Here is a 15,290-nt window from a genome sequence, read left to right on the forward strand (position 1 = left end):
GCATTTCGTATATCACTTCTATAATGATAGACAAAACAAAAAACGTTATCAGCTCCGATGGTAATATTGATTTACATTAATGGGCATTGGTTGCCAAGGGGGGGGGGGGGTAATTTTGAGAAAGTTTTTAGTTTTACAAAGAGTTTTACGACATTTGCAACACAGTAAGGTATACAGAAGATCGCACGGACGTTACAAGAGAGAAGTAAACACAAAAAGAAGGACGTGAGATGAGGACGAAAGATGTCTGATAGGAAAGAAGGAGCAAACTACTCCTGAGCTCCCGCTAACCACCCACTTTTTGAGAGAGAGAACATTTTAAAACCAAAAATAAATTACAAATCATATGGCCAACGCTCTTTTTCATATTTTGCCCCACGTGTTTGGAAAAGGCTCCCAAAAACTATCAGAGAAGCAGAAAATCTATAATTTTTAAAGAAGAAACTAAAAGCATTTCTATTTTCATCATATTTCGATTAGACAGAATCCATCCAAGCTGTAGATCGTCGTGAGTTTGTATGAGCGTATGTATACGTATGTGTGTATGTGTGTATGTGTGTATGTATATGTGTGTGGTGCGTGCGTGAGTGAATATGTGTGTGCACGCGTATGTAATATTATGTAGGCCTACCTTTAAAATGGATTTGTAAATCCTTAATATGTATCATGTTAAGCGCATAGAGCATTGCATAAGTGGATATGCGCTATTATTATTATTATTATTATTATTATTATTATTATTATTATTATTATTATTATTTTTATTATTATTATCATTATCATACAATAATATATTGTTATTGTAATAATCTTCATCTTGGGGCACGTATCAGAATGTTTGTCTTGGGACGTCCTATGGCATGGAAGTTGTAATGTGAGACCAACTACTGTAACGTTTTGGGTTAGACACTATAACTCAGTCAGGTAAAACATGATTACCTTCAGAAAGGCACACTACTCAATTTCATAAGTTGATCATGTTCCTAATGAGTACGCTGATGTCAGCTGCGATAAAGTATGGACCTGTGACTGTATGTGCCTTAAAGGATGCAAGGCTGAGTGTTCCTGTGACAGATGGCAAAACACATCATCACGATGGTAAAGCACATCATTACGAGAACTTTACGTCGGAGAGGATGCAACGCTTTTGAATTCCAATTTTTAACAATCTCAATTCTACGCCCACCCCCCCCCCCCCGGAAAAAAAAGACAACAAGTAATAGTAGTAATGAGGATAATAAAAGAATTTTGTAAAAAAACGACTATAGTAATAATGATAACAATAATAACAACAACAACAACAACAATAATAATAATAATAATAATAATAATAATAATAATAATAATAATAATGATAATAATAATAATAACAATAATAATTAAAATAATAATAATAGTAATAACGATAATAATAATAATTAATAATAATATTAATAATAATAATAATATTAATAATAATAATAATTTTCCCCTAATTTACTCCTCTAATTAATTTTTTGAGGGGGGGGGGGGGTTGCAGTGATTTACAGCGCTCGCATCTGCATATAAGGTCATATGAGTGTGCGGGACACGTTAAACATTTTCAATGGTAGGACATTTTGAATTTTGCCCGGGTGGCGGCCGAAGCCTATTCCTATCGATTTTGGACCACCAATGGATTTTAACATGTGAAACTTGCACACGGGACGTCCGAGATTTCTCACCTTTTTCCGACAAGGTTAAGGGTAGATCTTACCTACCATAAGATCAAGGGTGTGACTCACAGACAGCAGTAAGAAGGACCAAAGGAATTGCAGCAGAAAGGCTGCAGAAAGAGTCAGAATCCCAGAGGAGGTGTCAGAAGCCCAGAGGAGGTGACAAAGGAAGTGAAGAGGTGGGGGCAGAAAGCGGAGACGAAAGCAGACGACAGAACATTGTTAGAGAGCAGGAAAGGATTTGAGAAGAGAAAACTTTAGAGAAAAAATTTTCCGTCGCTACCCAGATTCGAACCCGGGACCTATTGAACGAGAGGCGAACACCTTAACCTCTAGACCACGAAAGCCCCCTTACTCCTCTAGGTGTGACCGAAGGTTTTTTGATAACTCAAGAGCAACTTACTGGACATCAGCAATCAGTGTTCCCTGAACAACCAGCATAGTAGTTTGTGCATAACTAGCTACACTAAATCAAGTGAAAGTTCAGCAAAATCAGATGTGCTCACTTTTGTCATCCCAAAAGCAAAGACATAATTGTGGAAAAGCAGCCCTTGCTACTTAGACATCCTGCTTATTTTAAGAAAATTGAATATATTGATACTTCTGGAATCAGATCACCTTTCGTATTTTAAAAGAATTTAGTATCCACTCACCATCTCGACTGTCTGAAGAGCAGATTATTCTGTACCAAAGTTATGTGGCTTTCTAGTTTTATAAGCAGAGCTGACAGAGCTTTTCCTTTTTACACAAGCTAGCAAGTTTGATTGATACGGCTCGAATTGGGCCACCCCGTTCTCGTTGTAAAGAACTCTTTTCTCTAAAAAGAATAGTCCATCATCAAAAAAAAATGTGTGCTTCATGCAAATTTCACGACGCCCCCCTCCCCCCTCTTCCTCACCCCTTTTCCTCCAAGCTACTACTGTCTTATCATGTGCGATTTTAGCAATCTCCTGCTTTATAATATGAGAGGCCCTCGTTCAAATGTCGCCACTCGAATTGGGGAGAGGTACGGGCAACTGTACGTTTGTAGCAGTTTGTTGTGTTGAGTTGGAGTAATGTTATTCTGAGAGCAAGGGCATCCATACCAGCCTCATCTTGTGATGAGGCATCTTTATTAGATTTATTAATACATCTGGGGTGCCAAAATGGCCAAAACTTGAATACCTTCATGGTCGTCACTTGTTCACGATTTTTAAAATAAATATAAAAATAAGAGAAAGAGATGTTGACCGCCATTATATTTAATATCTATTTAACTATTTATGTATTTAGAGAAAACAAAATAGGGAATGAGAGAGGAATGTCGAGAGGAGAGGGGGAAATGGATATGGAGAGAATGAGGGAAGAAGAAGAAGAAGAAGAAGAAGAAGAAGAAGAAGAAGAAGAAGAAGAAGAGCAACAACAACGACACGGATGACGACAGTAACAACAGCATCAACAACAATGTTGTAGAAATTATAAATCTATTGCTGAGCAAAAATTTCTTTAAAAAAAAACTGAAACAGTGAAAAAAATGTTTACAAATTATTTACAAATTCAAAAATAAAAAGGTGTGTAATAGAGTAAGTAAGAAAAGCAAAAACACAAAATAGATAGTTCTAGATGAAAAAGAACTTTAAAAAATCAAAACACAAAAGCAACAAGACTAAAGCAAAACTAGGCAAAAAAATGAACTAATAATGGCGCGTCGTACAAAAAAGACAGTATTTTTTTCTTAAATCGAAATCCCTCCTTTTGCTGTAATGGTTATCTTTCGAGAACTGTTTCCACGGAACCTTTTTTTTTTTTTTTTTTTTTTTAGAGAATAGCCTACTTGTGGCCAGTATAATTATTATAAAGTGTCTCGTAAAAAAAAACATTAATGAAAAGCGTGAAAAGTCACTATTACTATTAGAGCCACATAACATGTTGATCGCAGCTCTAGTTATCAGGGGGTGATACCTGTTGACGTGCCTTCATGTACGTGTTTTTCTCACCAAAATTATGCCAAGCTGTTTGTTCTTCTGCTGTCTGTACGTGTGTACCCCAAGAAGCAATGGCTAATCGCAGCTTACATGCAAGTTATTATTTACTTAAATTAGCATCATTATTACACGTTCTCCTTTTACTTTATTTACTCAGATGATAAACACAAATCTTACTTACCGAAAAACCTAGTATGTGCCGCGCTTTAAGGCCCCTGTCTCATACATAAAAGGAGTTCTCAATGAGGCACGATCATTGACATTTTAGAGGGGGTTTAAGTACACAGGAAGAAGTAATGGAAAGCGGGTGGACAAAATTGTCACCAAATGTCAGTATTCCAATTTGTACGAAAATAGTTTTCTACACGTTTTCTGAAGCCTCTCGAACTGGAACAATACTTTAAGCTTGTATGCTTGGCCATCACAGGCAAGAGACATGAGTTTGAATCCATCGCGAAGGAGTTATTCTATCTGTTTTGTAGGTTGTTGAAACCTATTCAGGTCGGGTTGGTCTTGACAGGCAGGGACGAAGCAGCCCGCCTCCCAAATAATATTGATTGTGTGTTTTTGACGGGGGCGTAAAACATTTAGATTATCAAGCAAGCCGTTAACTGATATATCCAGGAAAATGATACGAACAAGATTTAATTGATGAACGAATTGGTTTTCTCTTGGATGGTATGGTTAATCTGAATTTGTTCCCATTTGTTCAAGATTTATTTATTGCAATTTGAAAACATTGTTCCGGTTTATTTGGACCAGAAGAACATATAATCGCTCTTTATGGCATTCTATTCTTCGGGATATAAAGGGTTGCTCCGTTTTAGTGCCTGCCCCAGTAGGCCTATTCATTTTCTCAGAAAGATCTGTCATTGTATTCTTCTTTTCTTTTTTTTTGGGGGGGGGGGACAAATATTGACCTTCTTCACTTTGACCTGAAGAATTACCTTCTTGAACAAGCGTTTTGTGTTCAAAGGCTTGTTAAACCATACTAATCGATACGACATAGGCTTGAGAAAAAAAAAACCCTCCTCACTATTCACTTCTTTAGCTTTGATTCTTATTTTAGTAGGCGTAAACTTTAAGCATCAAATCGTTAGTCGCTTTGAGTGGCCGTCAAAATTTTCAGCAGACATTTCTCTCTTTTGTTTCCAGCCGGATGAAAAAAAGGACTTTGAAGATTTATTCAGTAGAACCGTCTGTGAGTTCTCTAGCTGCAATTGCCTTGTGCGGTGCTGGTAGCTGCACTCAATGGCATCGACAGTGTCACTTGTATCACCTTCGCGTTTAAATTTGTTTCGGTCTTGTCTTGTTCTGCTGAATTCCTGGATTTTCCTACCATTGGAATCAGTGATCTTACCAATGAGAGGAGCTGGTGGTTTACCACATTTTGTTTTTTACCTCAGTTTTTGCATTGATAGATAGTCTTCTTATGGTCAGTCTCTTTAATCCTTGGCGTGTGCACACGTCTCAATTTTCGTGCTGTACCCAGTTGAGTTTGTTTAGCATTGTTCATTTTGTTTTTCTGTCAGTCTTCTATGATCAGCCTCCTAAAGAACTACAATTTAGCTGCTTCAATTCTTTTGCCATCGAAGTTGTTTTTTCTTTCTGACCAGCTTTCGCAGCCATTTAAGCAACACTATGCATACGCGTCATTTCGCTAGGCTTATTTTTATTTTTAGAAGTAAAGGGCTGCAATTGTTCCAAATGTTGTTTAGAGTGACCATTCTACTCTTAGTAATGTCTTTCCTTGTTTCTATGCCTTTGGCACACGACCCATCATTTACTACCATTGAACTGAGATATATTATATTCAGTCTTTGACATTTTTATAGGAATTTTATCGGTCATTTTTTTCCTGCTCCGAATATGATTTCCACCACGTACAGTCCTTTTGGGTTTTTTTTTTACTTTGTTGAGACAGCTCTTGACCTGAGTCAGTCTTTATCCGTGAAACATAAACAGTCTCAGAATCAACGAAAGCACGGAGTGCAGAACAATAATAGTAATACCGGTAGTGTTGTGATAACAATTCGCCATATACCAACATTAGTCACTGTCCTCAATATTGTTGAACTACGCATTTCTCTACTTCAATCTCCCATTTTTTCAATCTTTCATATTTTTCGGATGAGATGTCATCTAACATGTCCACTAAAAATGAATAGTAAACCAAATTTCCACGGGAATAATAATATCATGGCTTTTTCTTTAGTCTTTATATAGTTTTCAATATTTCATCTAATATCTTTAATCCTAAAACAACAACAACACCCCCACCCCCCAAAAAAGCAACTAAAAAAATAATAATAAAAACTGTTTATTCCCTCTCTCCTCAGCGGCCCTCAAACTGGAACACGACCTTCCCCAACTCTCCCCCCATAATGCTGAAAGAACAACTGCACTGCTTGGCCCTCCATTGGGATCTTACTTGACCTATAACGGACATCCGGGGTCTCCACTTTCAGTTGGGCCACTTGTGGGTGGCTGTAACATCATTTGCGTAAACGCTTTTAACTTATTCTAAAAAAAAGGGGGGGGGGGCGTTAAGTAGACATTTTAGACTTTTACCGAATAGAATACCCCCCCCCCCCCCTCCTTTCAGAAAAAAGTAGACACGTGGCTATTGGTATTTAACTTCAACATTTACCTAGCAAACATCACTCCGTCATCAAAGCCACCGCAGGCGAGAAGACTTCTGTACTGAAAAATAGGGCAGAGGTTCCTCCCTGCCTGGTGATACAGTACAGGTAAGGGGCAGGGACTCTAGTATGGGTACTAGGTACGGTGTGCCAAGGTGTACAATACGGTACGACTTGTCGGAGTCGAAGAAGTCAAATTCACTCCCCCCCCCCCTCTCTCTCCCATAGTCTGGCTGGCTGTTGGGGCACCATAGCAGCAGATTTGGCAACCATCTTCTTTTACTTTTAACTCCTCTCGGTTCTCGGCTTTCCGTAGCAAAATGTTCCAGTCAAGGCCTGTCCACTCTTTAACGCTTACTTCCCATCATTTCGTCATTCAGCATTTTCGACTTCCTCAAAATGAACCCCCTACCCCCACCCCTTTGCACCCTCCTCTGGGATCCGCACTTTTTCTGCAGCCTTTCTACAGCTACTCCTTGGCCCCTTCTAATCTTTCAGCCACACCCCAGACCTTAGCCTTTTCGCATAAAAGAGTGAAAAAATCTCGAGGGTCCCGTGTGCAAATTACACCCGTTAAAGATCCCTTGGTGGTCCTGAAATTGATAGAGTAGGCTTCGGCAGCTACCATGGCAACATTTAAAATTAATTCCTACCAAAACTGAAAATGCTTAATGTCTCGCACGTTCATATGACCGTACGCAGTTTTGCGAGCGCTGTTAAACACTTACCAAAAAAACCCCCCACAAAAATCAAACACTGTGTTGTAAGTTCCTAACTCTATTAATAGAACGAGCATTTTGGTCATTCAGCAAAGTTTGAAGACGCGATGCTGTGGGGCATTTTTTTAAAAAGAAGCATAATAATTTCGTACTTTATTCCGATTTTTGTTTCATGTTTCAGTAAAAGTTTTACGGCACTTGCAACACAATAAGTTCATATGAGAGCCGAAGATTAGAAGTGTTGCAAGAGAGTAACAAACACAAAATAGAAGCAGGGGAGATAAGGACGATAGATGTTTGATAGGAAAGAAGGAGCTAACCACACTAGAGCACCCACCAACTACTCACATTCAGATTTTTCATTTGCTGGCTTTATAAAAAATTAATTTAAGAAAGCAGGCAGCACACTTGGAATATCTTTGCATTTCAGATTTTTCTGTGATGGTTCAATATGTGCTGCAACATTGACTTTGTTTTGCTGATCGGACATATTATTATATTAGCCTATGTCTCCGCTATATTGGGGACAGCACACACACAAGCACACATACACTTGATACACACACACACAGATATATAAAATCAAGAAGCAAAATTCATAGCAAGAAGCTTTTTATTTTCACTAAAGAATTGACCTTCCAATTCTCATAAAGACAAAGGACAAAAGTAAAAGTGCACAATCACATACTCAACAATGTTACCCACGTCATTTTTTCAGAGCACAATTGCACTCACATACGCATGCATGCATGCATGCAGAACACAATTGCATTCACAAACATGCACGCATGCATGCAAGCAGCCTTCACGCACACACACACACACACACACACATATACACGCATACAAGTAGTTATGCGACTTTTCGCAAACAAAATTTAGGAGGAAAAAAGCAACTTAAAATTTGAATGTTACCTGCAAATTGAACACAGGAATACATATACATGTATTTCTAAAATGACTCAAGTAAATGAAGCACAAAATAGGATTCAAACACAAACTTTGCAGCCCAACCTTTCTCCTCTACCTACTTAACAGTAATCTCCATCTAAAAGTCCAAAATATATTTAAACAAACTCCCGTTCCCAAACTACCTATAACTAAAGCTTAAAAAAAACAAAACTTTTAAAGATCCACTTCAAACAAAACAGGCTGTTATTTCACACTACGTTATGTTATGACACACTTCTAATGATAGCAAAATCCTCATACACTTCTTTCACTTCACGTTTTTCGTGCATTTCTGCTGAAAGGGGGAAGAGGTGACAGTAGAAATTTAAATTCACCATAAGGGATGCACGTTTAAATAGATTCATTAACAACCACTGATCTATTCTCATCCAAGATCAGGCTAGGACGAGCAAGCAGAAAGAGTTTTTCTACATGAAGTACACTTACACACATGCACAGTTGTAATTATACTTGAAAAAGCGAGAGCTTGCCAACATGATTTTTCTTAAAACCTAAATATTACTCTTTTTTTAAAAGCTGCAACATTTGGTATCAGGGAAAATCAGCAGTACTCCAACAACTTTTATTCCTGAATGTGAAAAATATTTGTAATACATGCACAGAGGTGCATGAAATTACAATTCTTTGATTCACCAAGACAAAGAAACTGATAAAATAACTTATTCCCTGGGTGAAACAGAAACTAGGCAAACCTATTTTATGTGTTTCATGCAACAGCTATACGCAACCAAACTGTGCCTTCAGCACTACCACTAGAAGGGGAAAAAAAAAAAATTATTCGAAAACAGGAAATCTTGAGGCTGTCTTAGATTGGCAGAATTATTAACAGAGAATTATGCAACCATAGCCACTGTAAAAACAATTACGCAAGTGCCTTCAGCTGGTTGACATACAAGTGTACATAGCATTTACCAATACTCTCTCTCCTTCTCTCTCTCTCTCTCATTTTCTCTCTTCCATCAGCTTTCTCACACACATGCATGTGCACACTAGTGCTGTGCGATTTTGAGGAAATCAAAACTTCACTTTAAGTGCAAGTTCACTATTCATGCTGCTCAAATACTGTGTGCAAATGCTGTCCTATTTCACATGAACGATAAGTCCATCCCCTCTTCTGCTATTCAACATTCACTAACTGTTCCCACCACTATTCACCAAGCACACATGTGCTGGCTCGCACACAGTGCGAGGCAATACAAGAAATCACCATTACCATTCATAACGTTTCAAATTCCGAAAAGTGGAAGAGGAATTCATTTTAACAGCCTTCTAATTTCATGGTAAAATATTCACTGCACTTTGAGAGTTAAGTGATTTTGAGCTATTCATGGTGCGACTAGTGAATACTGAATAGTAGTGAATACTTTTTAGAGGCACATTTTATAACTCTTATTGGCTCACTCTGTCTCGTAACCATCAAGTACAAAGTATTGTTGTACTTACTTCAATTTCAATGATTTTAGAATAGTATGCTCTAATTTCACTACTGTTAGAGAAAAATGAGACAAACATCCACAATCTGTAAAAAAAAATTTGTAAGCATTCTAATGGCTCTGAAACACTTTGTTTGTTAGTTTGTTGGGGTTTTTTTTGTAAGAGTTTTACGGCACTTGCAACACAGTAAGAAGTGAAGAAGATTAGAGGTGTCAGAAGGAAGTAACAAACACAAAAAAGGAGCTGAGACAAGGAGGACAGACGTTCTATAGAAAAGAAGGAGTAAACCACACCAGAGCACCCTCAAACCACCCATCTTTGTTTGTTTGAACAGCTGTAAATAGTACAAAAATTGTGAATGTTGAATAGTAAAATCCAATGGGCACAGCTCTAATACGCACGCTCAAACACAACCACATCCATACTGCTGACAATAGGGTATGTACTATGCAGCCAGAGAACAGCATGCTCCATCAACAGATGAAAAGCTTTTTGGCTCTTGGTACTTGGGATACACAAATAAGAAACATTCAGCAAAAGCGGATGAACAGAGCCAATAGAAAGATAAACGTTGCATTCTTTTTAAAATCAGGTCTAAAGTTCTGGATGTGCACAATCTGGAAAAGGAGCAAAAATTACTCTCACCAAAATTAGCACACTGTGACCCCAAGCATTATCTGTGTCGAACCATACCTCATAAAGTTTTTAAAAATCGCTCAAAAGCTCAGCTGAAACAGAGCCAGATTTACTTGGTTCGCTGCAAAGTATCCTTAACCCTATCTGTATGCCTGGGGTCATTTTGTACCCCAGGGGTTGTATTCTTCACATTTTAGAATACTTCTAGTGCGAAGATCTCTTTGAAACTTTCAGTACTTCTCAAAAAAATCATTTTGACAGACTGCTATGCAAAGTGTACAAAATCGGATTAACGAGTAAATTTACTTTGTGGAAAGTGGTGGCACAGAGTTCCCCACGTCGTATGGATAGGGTTAACAGAAACAGCTTTTCAGTCATTATATTCCTTAGAGAACCTTGACAAACAAATGTGTGGACCTCTTTTTATTCAAATTTTCTGCGCATTTGTGGAGGCTTGATAAAGGATAAAGGAAAGTAACCCTAATATTTAATGAATCCTGTAGCAGAAAAGTACTGCAATTGTAAAGTTTCAACTTTAGTATTACTCAAAATAATGACTTGCTACAGAAATAAGAAAATAATCAAAATAAAAGCATGAGGAAAGTCTGATGTGGTCTTGAAAACAATTAGTGCTGTGGCACTTCAAAAAGTGTTGGAAAGACTAGAATTCTGACAGTAAGCTTCAAATGATGACTGTACGCATTGAATTTGAAAATGTAAGTTATCAAGAGCTTACAATAGGCGAAAGACCTGAGGTCAGACTAAAATGGCAGAAAACATAACAACGAGATTTCTGTTTCTCTACTTAGACAGCACAAATCACAAATAAGGACACGACAATTTCAACCCCAAAGGAGAGAAAAACCGAACTTTAACTTTAAGATTCCACCAATGTCCCATGAACATTAGGCACACAAATTATACAACACCCAGCACAGTGCCTGAGATGAAAACCATCATCCCTACTCAAAGTCAAAGTAGCTGTTAACAATTCTAGACACTTTTCACTATTTCGAGAAATCAGTCAAACAATGCCTGTTAACATAACCAACCTACCCCCCCCCCCCCCCCCCCCAATGCAGAATCAAGCTGAAATCAAATGAAAGACATTTACTTTCCATGAACAGTTATCTGTGCTGTTCTGTAATAAATCGGCACTGCGTCAGTTCTAGCTTGTCCCAGCGAAGAACATTCCTGAGAGTTGACATCAAGAAGATACTTATCTCTCATGTCTCTTCTACTATTTGAATTAAGTAACAAGGCACAAATAAAAAAACCCAAACAAATTCAACTTAAAAAAACAAAACAAACACAATCTTAAAATAAGTCATATATATATTGGTAGAAATATGATTAAAACACTTGCAATTGAAACAAAAAGGACAGATTGAGAACTTTCTCAAACACACCTAAACTTTCCATAAAAACAGCCCAGAAGTTGATTAAACTGCCAACGTAAGTGTGTTGTGCAACATCACAAATCTTTTTAATTTGACCCCCATCATTTTTAGCATTATATATGTCCCTATTACATACACCGCAGAAAAGCTTGAAGTAATGTGAAGTAAGTGGCTCACATTATGGTAATTTCATATGCATTCTTTCTGCCAAATGAAATGAATCAGTCTTTATTTTTTTTTTTTCATTTTCCCTAAATAAAGATTTACTTCACATCTAAAGTGTTTAAGACTGCGCATTCCATTTTTCATCTACATATTTCGCAGCTGGAGACACTAATGAAGAAACACTATCACTTGGGTAGGTTGCCATAGCAACAAGCTCTGGTGTACGCCAGACGCAGTAACTGTGCCAGAGCTTGCTGAACGGGGGCAGCACTTTCTGCTGACAGTTGTGTGCATCTGTCTGCCCGCAGGTTCAGTGACCTTCATCATAAGAGACGTTATCGATAGTTCCAGGGGAACTAGCTTGGTGCTGTCAGCGTTTCCTGAAACAAAAATTTGTATTTACATTAGCTGAGTTTCCCTTCACAGAAATGTACATTATGCAGCATCGGAGAGCTATAGAGGGAGAGCTACCACGCCCAGCCAAGGGTAAACTCCCTTCACTTTGAGGCCATGGTTATATTTAGAACTTGCTCTGATCAGCCAAAAACAATCAGATCATAATCAGGTAGAGTCAGAAAATTGTCAGTTTATTTTTTAAATTTGATCCCAACCATGACCCTTGAATGTGCTGATTGTAGATAACCCCATCACGGCCATGTAGTATTATCACTTCTTCAAATGTCCCCAAAACAATAAGACAGCAAAGCTGAAAACAAGTAATTTCAAAATTTCAAAGCCAAACTGCTACAAATTGTGACCAATTGAAAGTTAGCGTTTGAAATTACACTAACTTAGCAATGTGGAGACCAAAAAGAAAAACTGTGCAAGGTGTTTTGACCTTACAGGCATTCCCTCTGAGACAAGGGAGGAAAAAAAAGCATAGGTATAACAATGTACTGCAATGGGGCCTGACCAAACAGTACTACCTCTTACTCTTAGCATTCACCTAATGATGAAGAATATATTATCACTACATTTGGGCACAAATAACGCAAATACAAAATTGTAAAAAATAAATAAAACAGAAATCAGTATAAATTTACTGTTTGGGGATCAAAGATGTGAATACTCAGCAATAAAATTTGAAAAACAAGCAGGGATAGGATGTACTGTTTGCAGTTTCTGAGAGAAATCAAGAAAAAAGCACAACATACTACATATTTTAAGGCATGACCAAACTTCTAGCTAGTTCCCACAGAGACTGAGACTTAAGTCCCCCAAATCTTACCCTGGCGAGGTTATTTCACTCACTTGTTGCCAAATATGAGATCAGCATCAGGAGCACCTTTAGGATGCTGGTACTTCACCTTCCTCTCACGGTTGATGTTGACCGGCGTTGACTTGCTCATGCTGGCCAGGGTTTCTGAGGAGTTGAACCAGGGTTATCAAAGTACTAACTTTATTTATAAACAGATCAAGTGCTTCATGCGAATTAACAAAAAGAAAATGGAGGAACAAGTTAATGTTATTCTGCCTCAGAAAGTCTTGAGTGGAACAGGCAGTATGTGGTCTTGCATTATCCCGCTGAAAAAGAAGTTCTGATGCCTCAGGAAAAAAGGCACCACCCGAGGCATCAAAGACTTGTGTGGTGTACTGTTAAGCAGTGACACCATTCCCACACTCATGACAAATGTCTGAAAGACGTCATGCCCAAATAACTGTTATAGGGCAATGCTGCCCCCTCCCCCCCACCCCAAATCATCACATTTCACCATTTCACCCCCCCTCCCCAACCGGCCCAAGTAAAAGATAAACTCCTGCACAAATATACAAAAAGCATTTGACACAAAGAGAAGAACCTTCTCAACACTAATTTTTGTTGCCGAGATAAAACATCTTCACTCAAATACGGAAATATCGGAAAACAACAACAAACAACAGAGGAAAGAAGATCTGTTTCTCTGATTGGTTGAGTTGAAAGCCTTCCTACCTTGGTATTCTTCCTCCTCCTGCCTCTCATGGAAGTTGAGCACCATCTGCTTCATCTTCTCCTTCTCGATCCTCTCAGCCTAAAGAACAACACAGTAAACACATATAGCATTTATTTGGGGAAGTACCACATATTTTGTTATATACTCTTCAAAACAATCAGGTAACGACAAATGCGGTTTTTGGGATACCTGAATTGACATAAGGGTCTTGAACATCTAGCTCTCACTGGAAAAATTGAGGGCAAGCGAGGCAGGGGTAGGCCCAGAACAACATACTTAGGGATCCTAAACAAATGGGTAACAGGGAAAGATCAGGGAAACGTAGCTTTTTTGAGAGCATCCGAGCAAAGGAATGAATGGAAAACCATGATCGCCAATGTCTGTCGCAGATCTGGTACTGGATGATGATGACTCTTCAAAAACTTCTTTTGATAGGAAAATCCAAAAGGTGACAAAGCGTTGATTTTCATTATTATTAATAAAAAGATCCGTAAGTCAATTTAGTACACATTTGAAACCTAAAAATAGAAGAATCCATCTAAAAATAAACTAAACAATAGTGCACATGTACCCTAGATTTTAAAAATTGAACATGGCTAAGTCATGGACACAAGATTGAAGTTCTTGTTTATGAAGCAGCAAGAAGTATTTAATTGTACATAAAAAAAGAAAGGGATAGTCTACATACCTGCTCTCTTTCTTTGAATTTCGTGGCAAATTCTGCAGTCATGGGGATTTCAAAATTAGTGAGCTGAAAGCAGAGAGAAAATCACATTGTACATACTCGTCATTGATCATAGACAGTAACATCCACTTTCATGTCCTCTCTCTACCCTGCACCTGCAGCTATGCATTACCCCCCCCCTGCCCTCATGCAAACTCTTCCTGTTTTTCAGACTCCATCACACAATCATCAACACGCAATGAAGCATGAGCACATGCACACACATACACACACACACAAACACATGCAAACACCTGCACACACACACATGGACAAATAAAGCTTTTGAGATCATAAAAGCAATTCATTTCATGACAGGAAAAGCAAGCCAAATTCTAACATGGTTCATACCTTAGCAAGCTGTCCTGCTTAAGGGCATTTTAAGCAATTTCAATTGGCATACTTTGGTAATCTTTTTGTAAGTTGATTTGTTCAGGTTTTGTGTGAGTGGTCTTTCACAGACATAAAACTAATTAACAGATTTAGCTATCACGGTGAAAAGAGGGAAACGGGCATTAAGTGCTAATCCTGGGGAAAAATTGTTGTGCCTGGATCAAACCTGAAACCGTGAACATGAAAGTCCAGCACACTAACCACCAGGCTTTTCCACCTTTTTTTAATATTCACATTTAAATTAATGCCTTTGTGCTACTCTAAAAACACACGCACGCACACACACACACACACACACGCACGCACACACACACACACACACACACACACGCACGCACACACACACACACACACAGTGTACCTGTTGCTTATTCCCTCTACGAGTCATGAGCAAAAACTTGAGACCGCTCTCTCCTCTCTCCTCATCCTCTGCACCTTTCTCCAACAGGTTTGGGGCTGAGGGGGCAGGGAAATACATGCAGAAATTAGCACCTTTGTTTTCACTTTTGCTAAATTTTTATACTGTGCACATGATACAATCTAGACCCTTTCAAAGGCAGAGAGCTTGATCTTCTTTTACTGTGACTGTCTTACACCGACATCTTACAACTCAGAT

At 38.3% G+C, this 15,290-nt stretch overlaps 1 protein-coding gene across 5 annotated transcripts in view; it reads right to left on the reverse strand.

Annotated features, from left to right (window-relative positions):
• Nucleotides 1-11,378: 11,378 nt before the first annotated feature.
• Nucleotides 11,379-15,290, reverse strand: part of LOC101849675 (regulator of nonsense transcripts 2) — a 45,384-nt gene continuing 41,472 nt past the window's right edge. For 4 of the 5 annotated variants that reach the window (XM_013079734.2, XM_035968472.1, XM_013079735.2 and 1 more), the window contains exons 36-40: nt 15,036-15,130; nt 14,246-14,308; nt 13,557-13,635; nt 12,878-12,989; nt 11,379-12,006 (exon numbers count right to left, since the gene is read on the reverse strand). In XM_013079734.2, coding sequence (XP_012935188.1) covers nt 11,997-12,006; nt 12,878-12,989; nt 13,557-13,635; nt 14,246-14,308; nt 15,036-15,130 — 359 coding nt within the window. In that variant the 3' untranslated portion in view covers nt 11,379-11,996. Of the gene's footprint in view, nt 12,007-12,873; nt 12,990-13,556; nt 13,636-14,245; nt 14,309-15,035; nt 15,131-15,290 lie in introns of those variants that run through there. The other variant, XM_005093310.3, reaches the window with a different exon arrangement.

The sequence above is a fragment of the Aplysia californica genome, unplaced genomic scaffold, assembly GCF_000002075.1.
Source record: "Aplysia californica isolate F4 #8 unplaced genomic scaffold, AplCal3.0 scaffold00061, whole genome shotgun sequence".
Classification (NCBI taxonomy): domain Eukaryota; kingdom Metazoa; phylum Mollusca; class Gastropoda; order Aplysiida; family Aplysiidae; genus Aplysia; species Aplysia californica.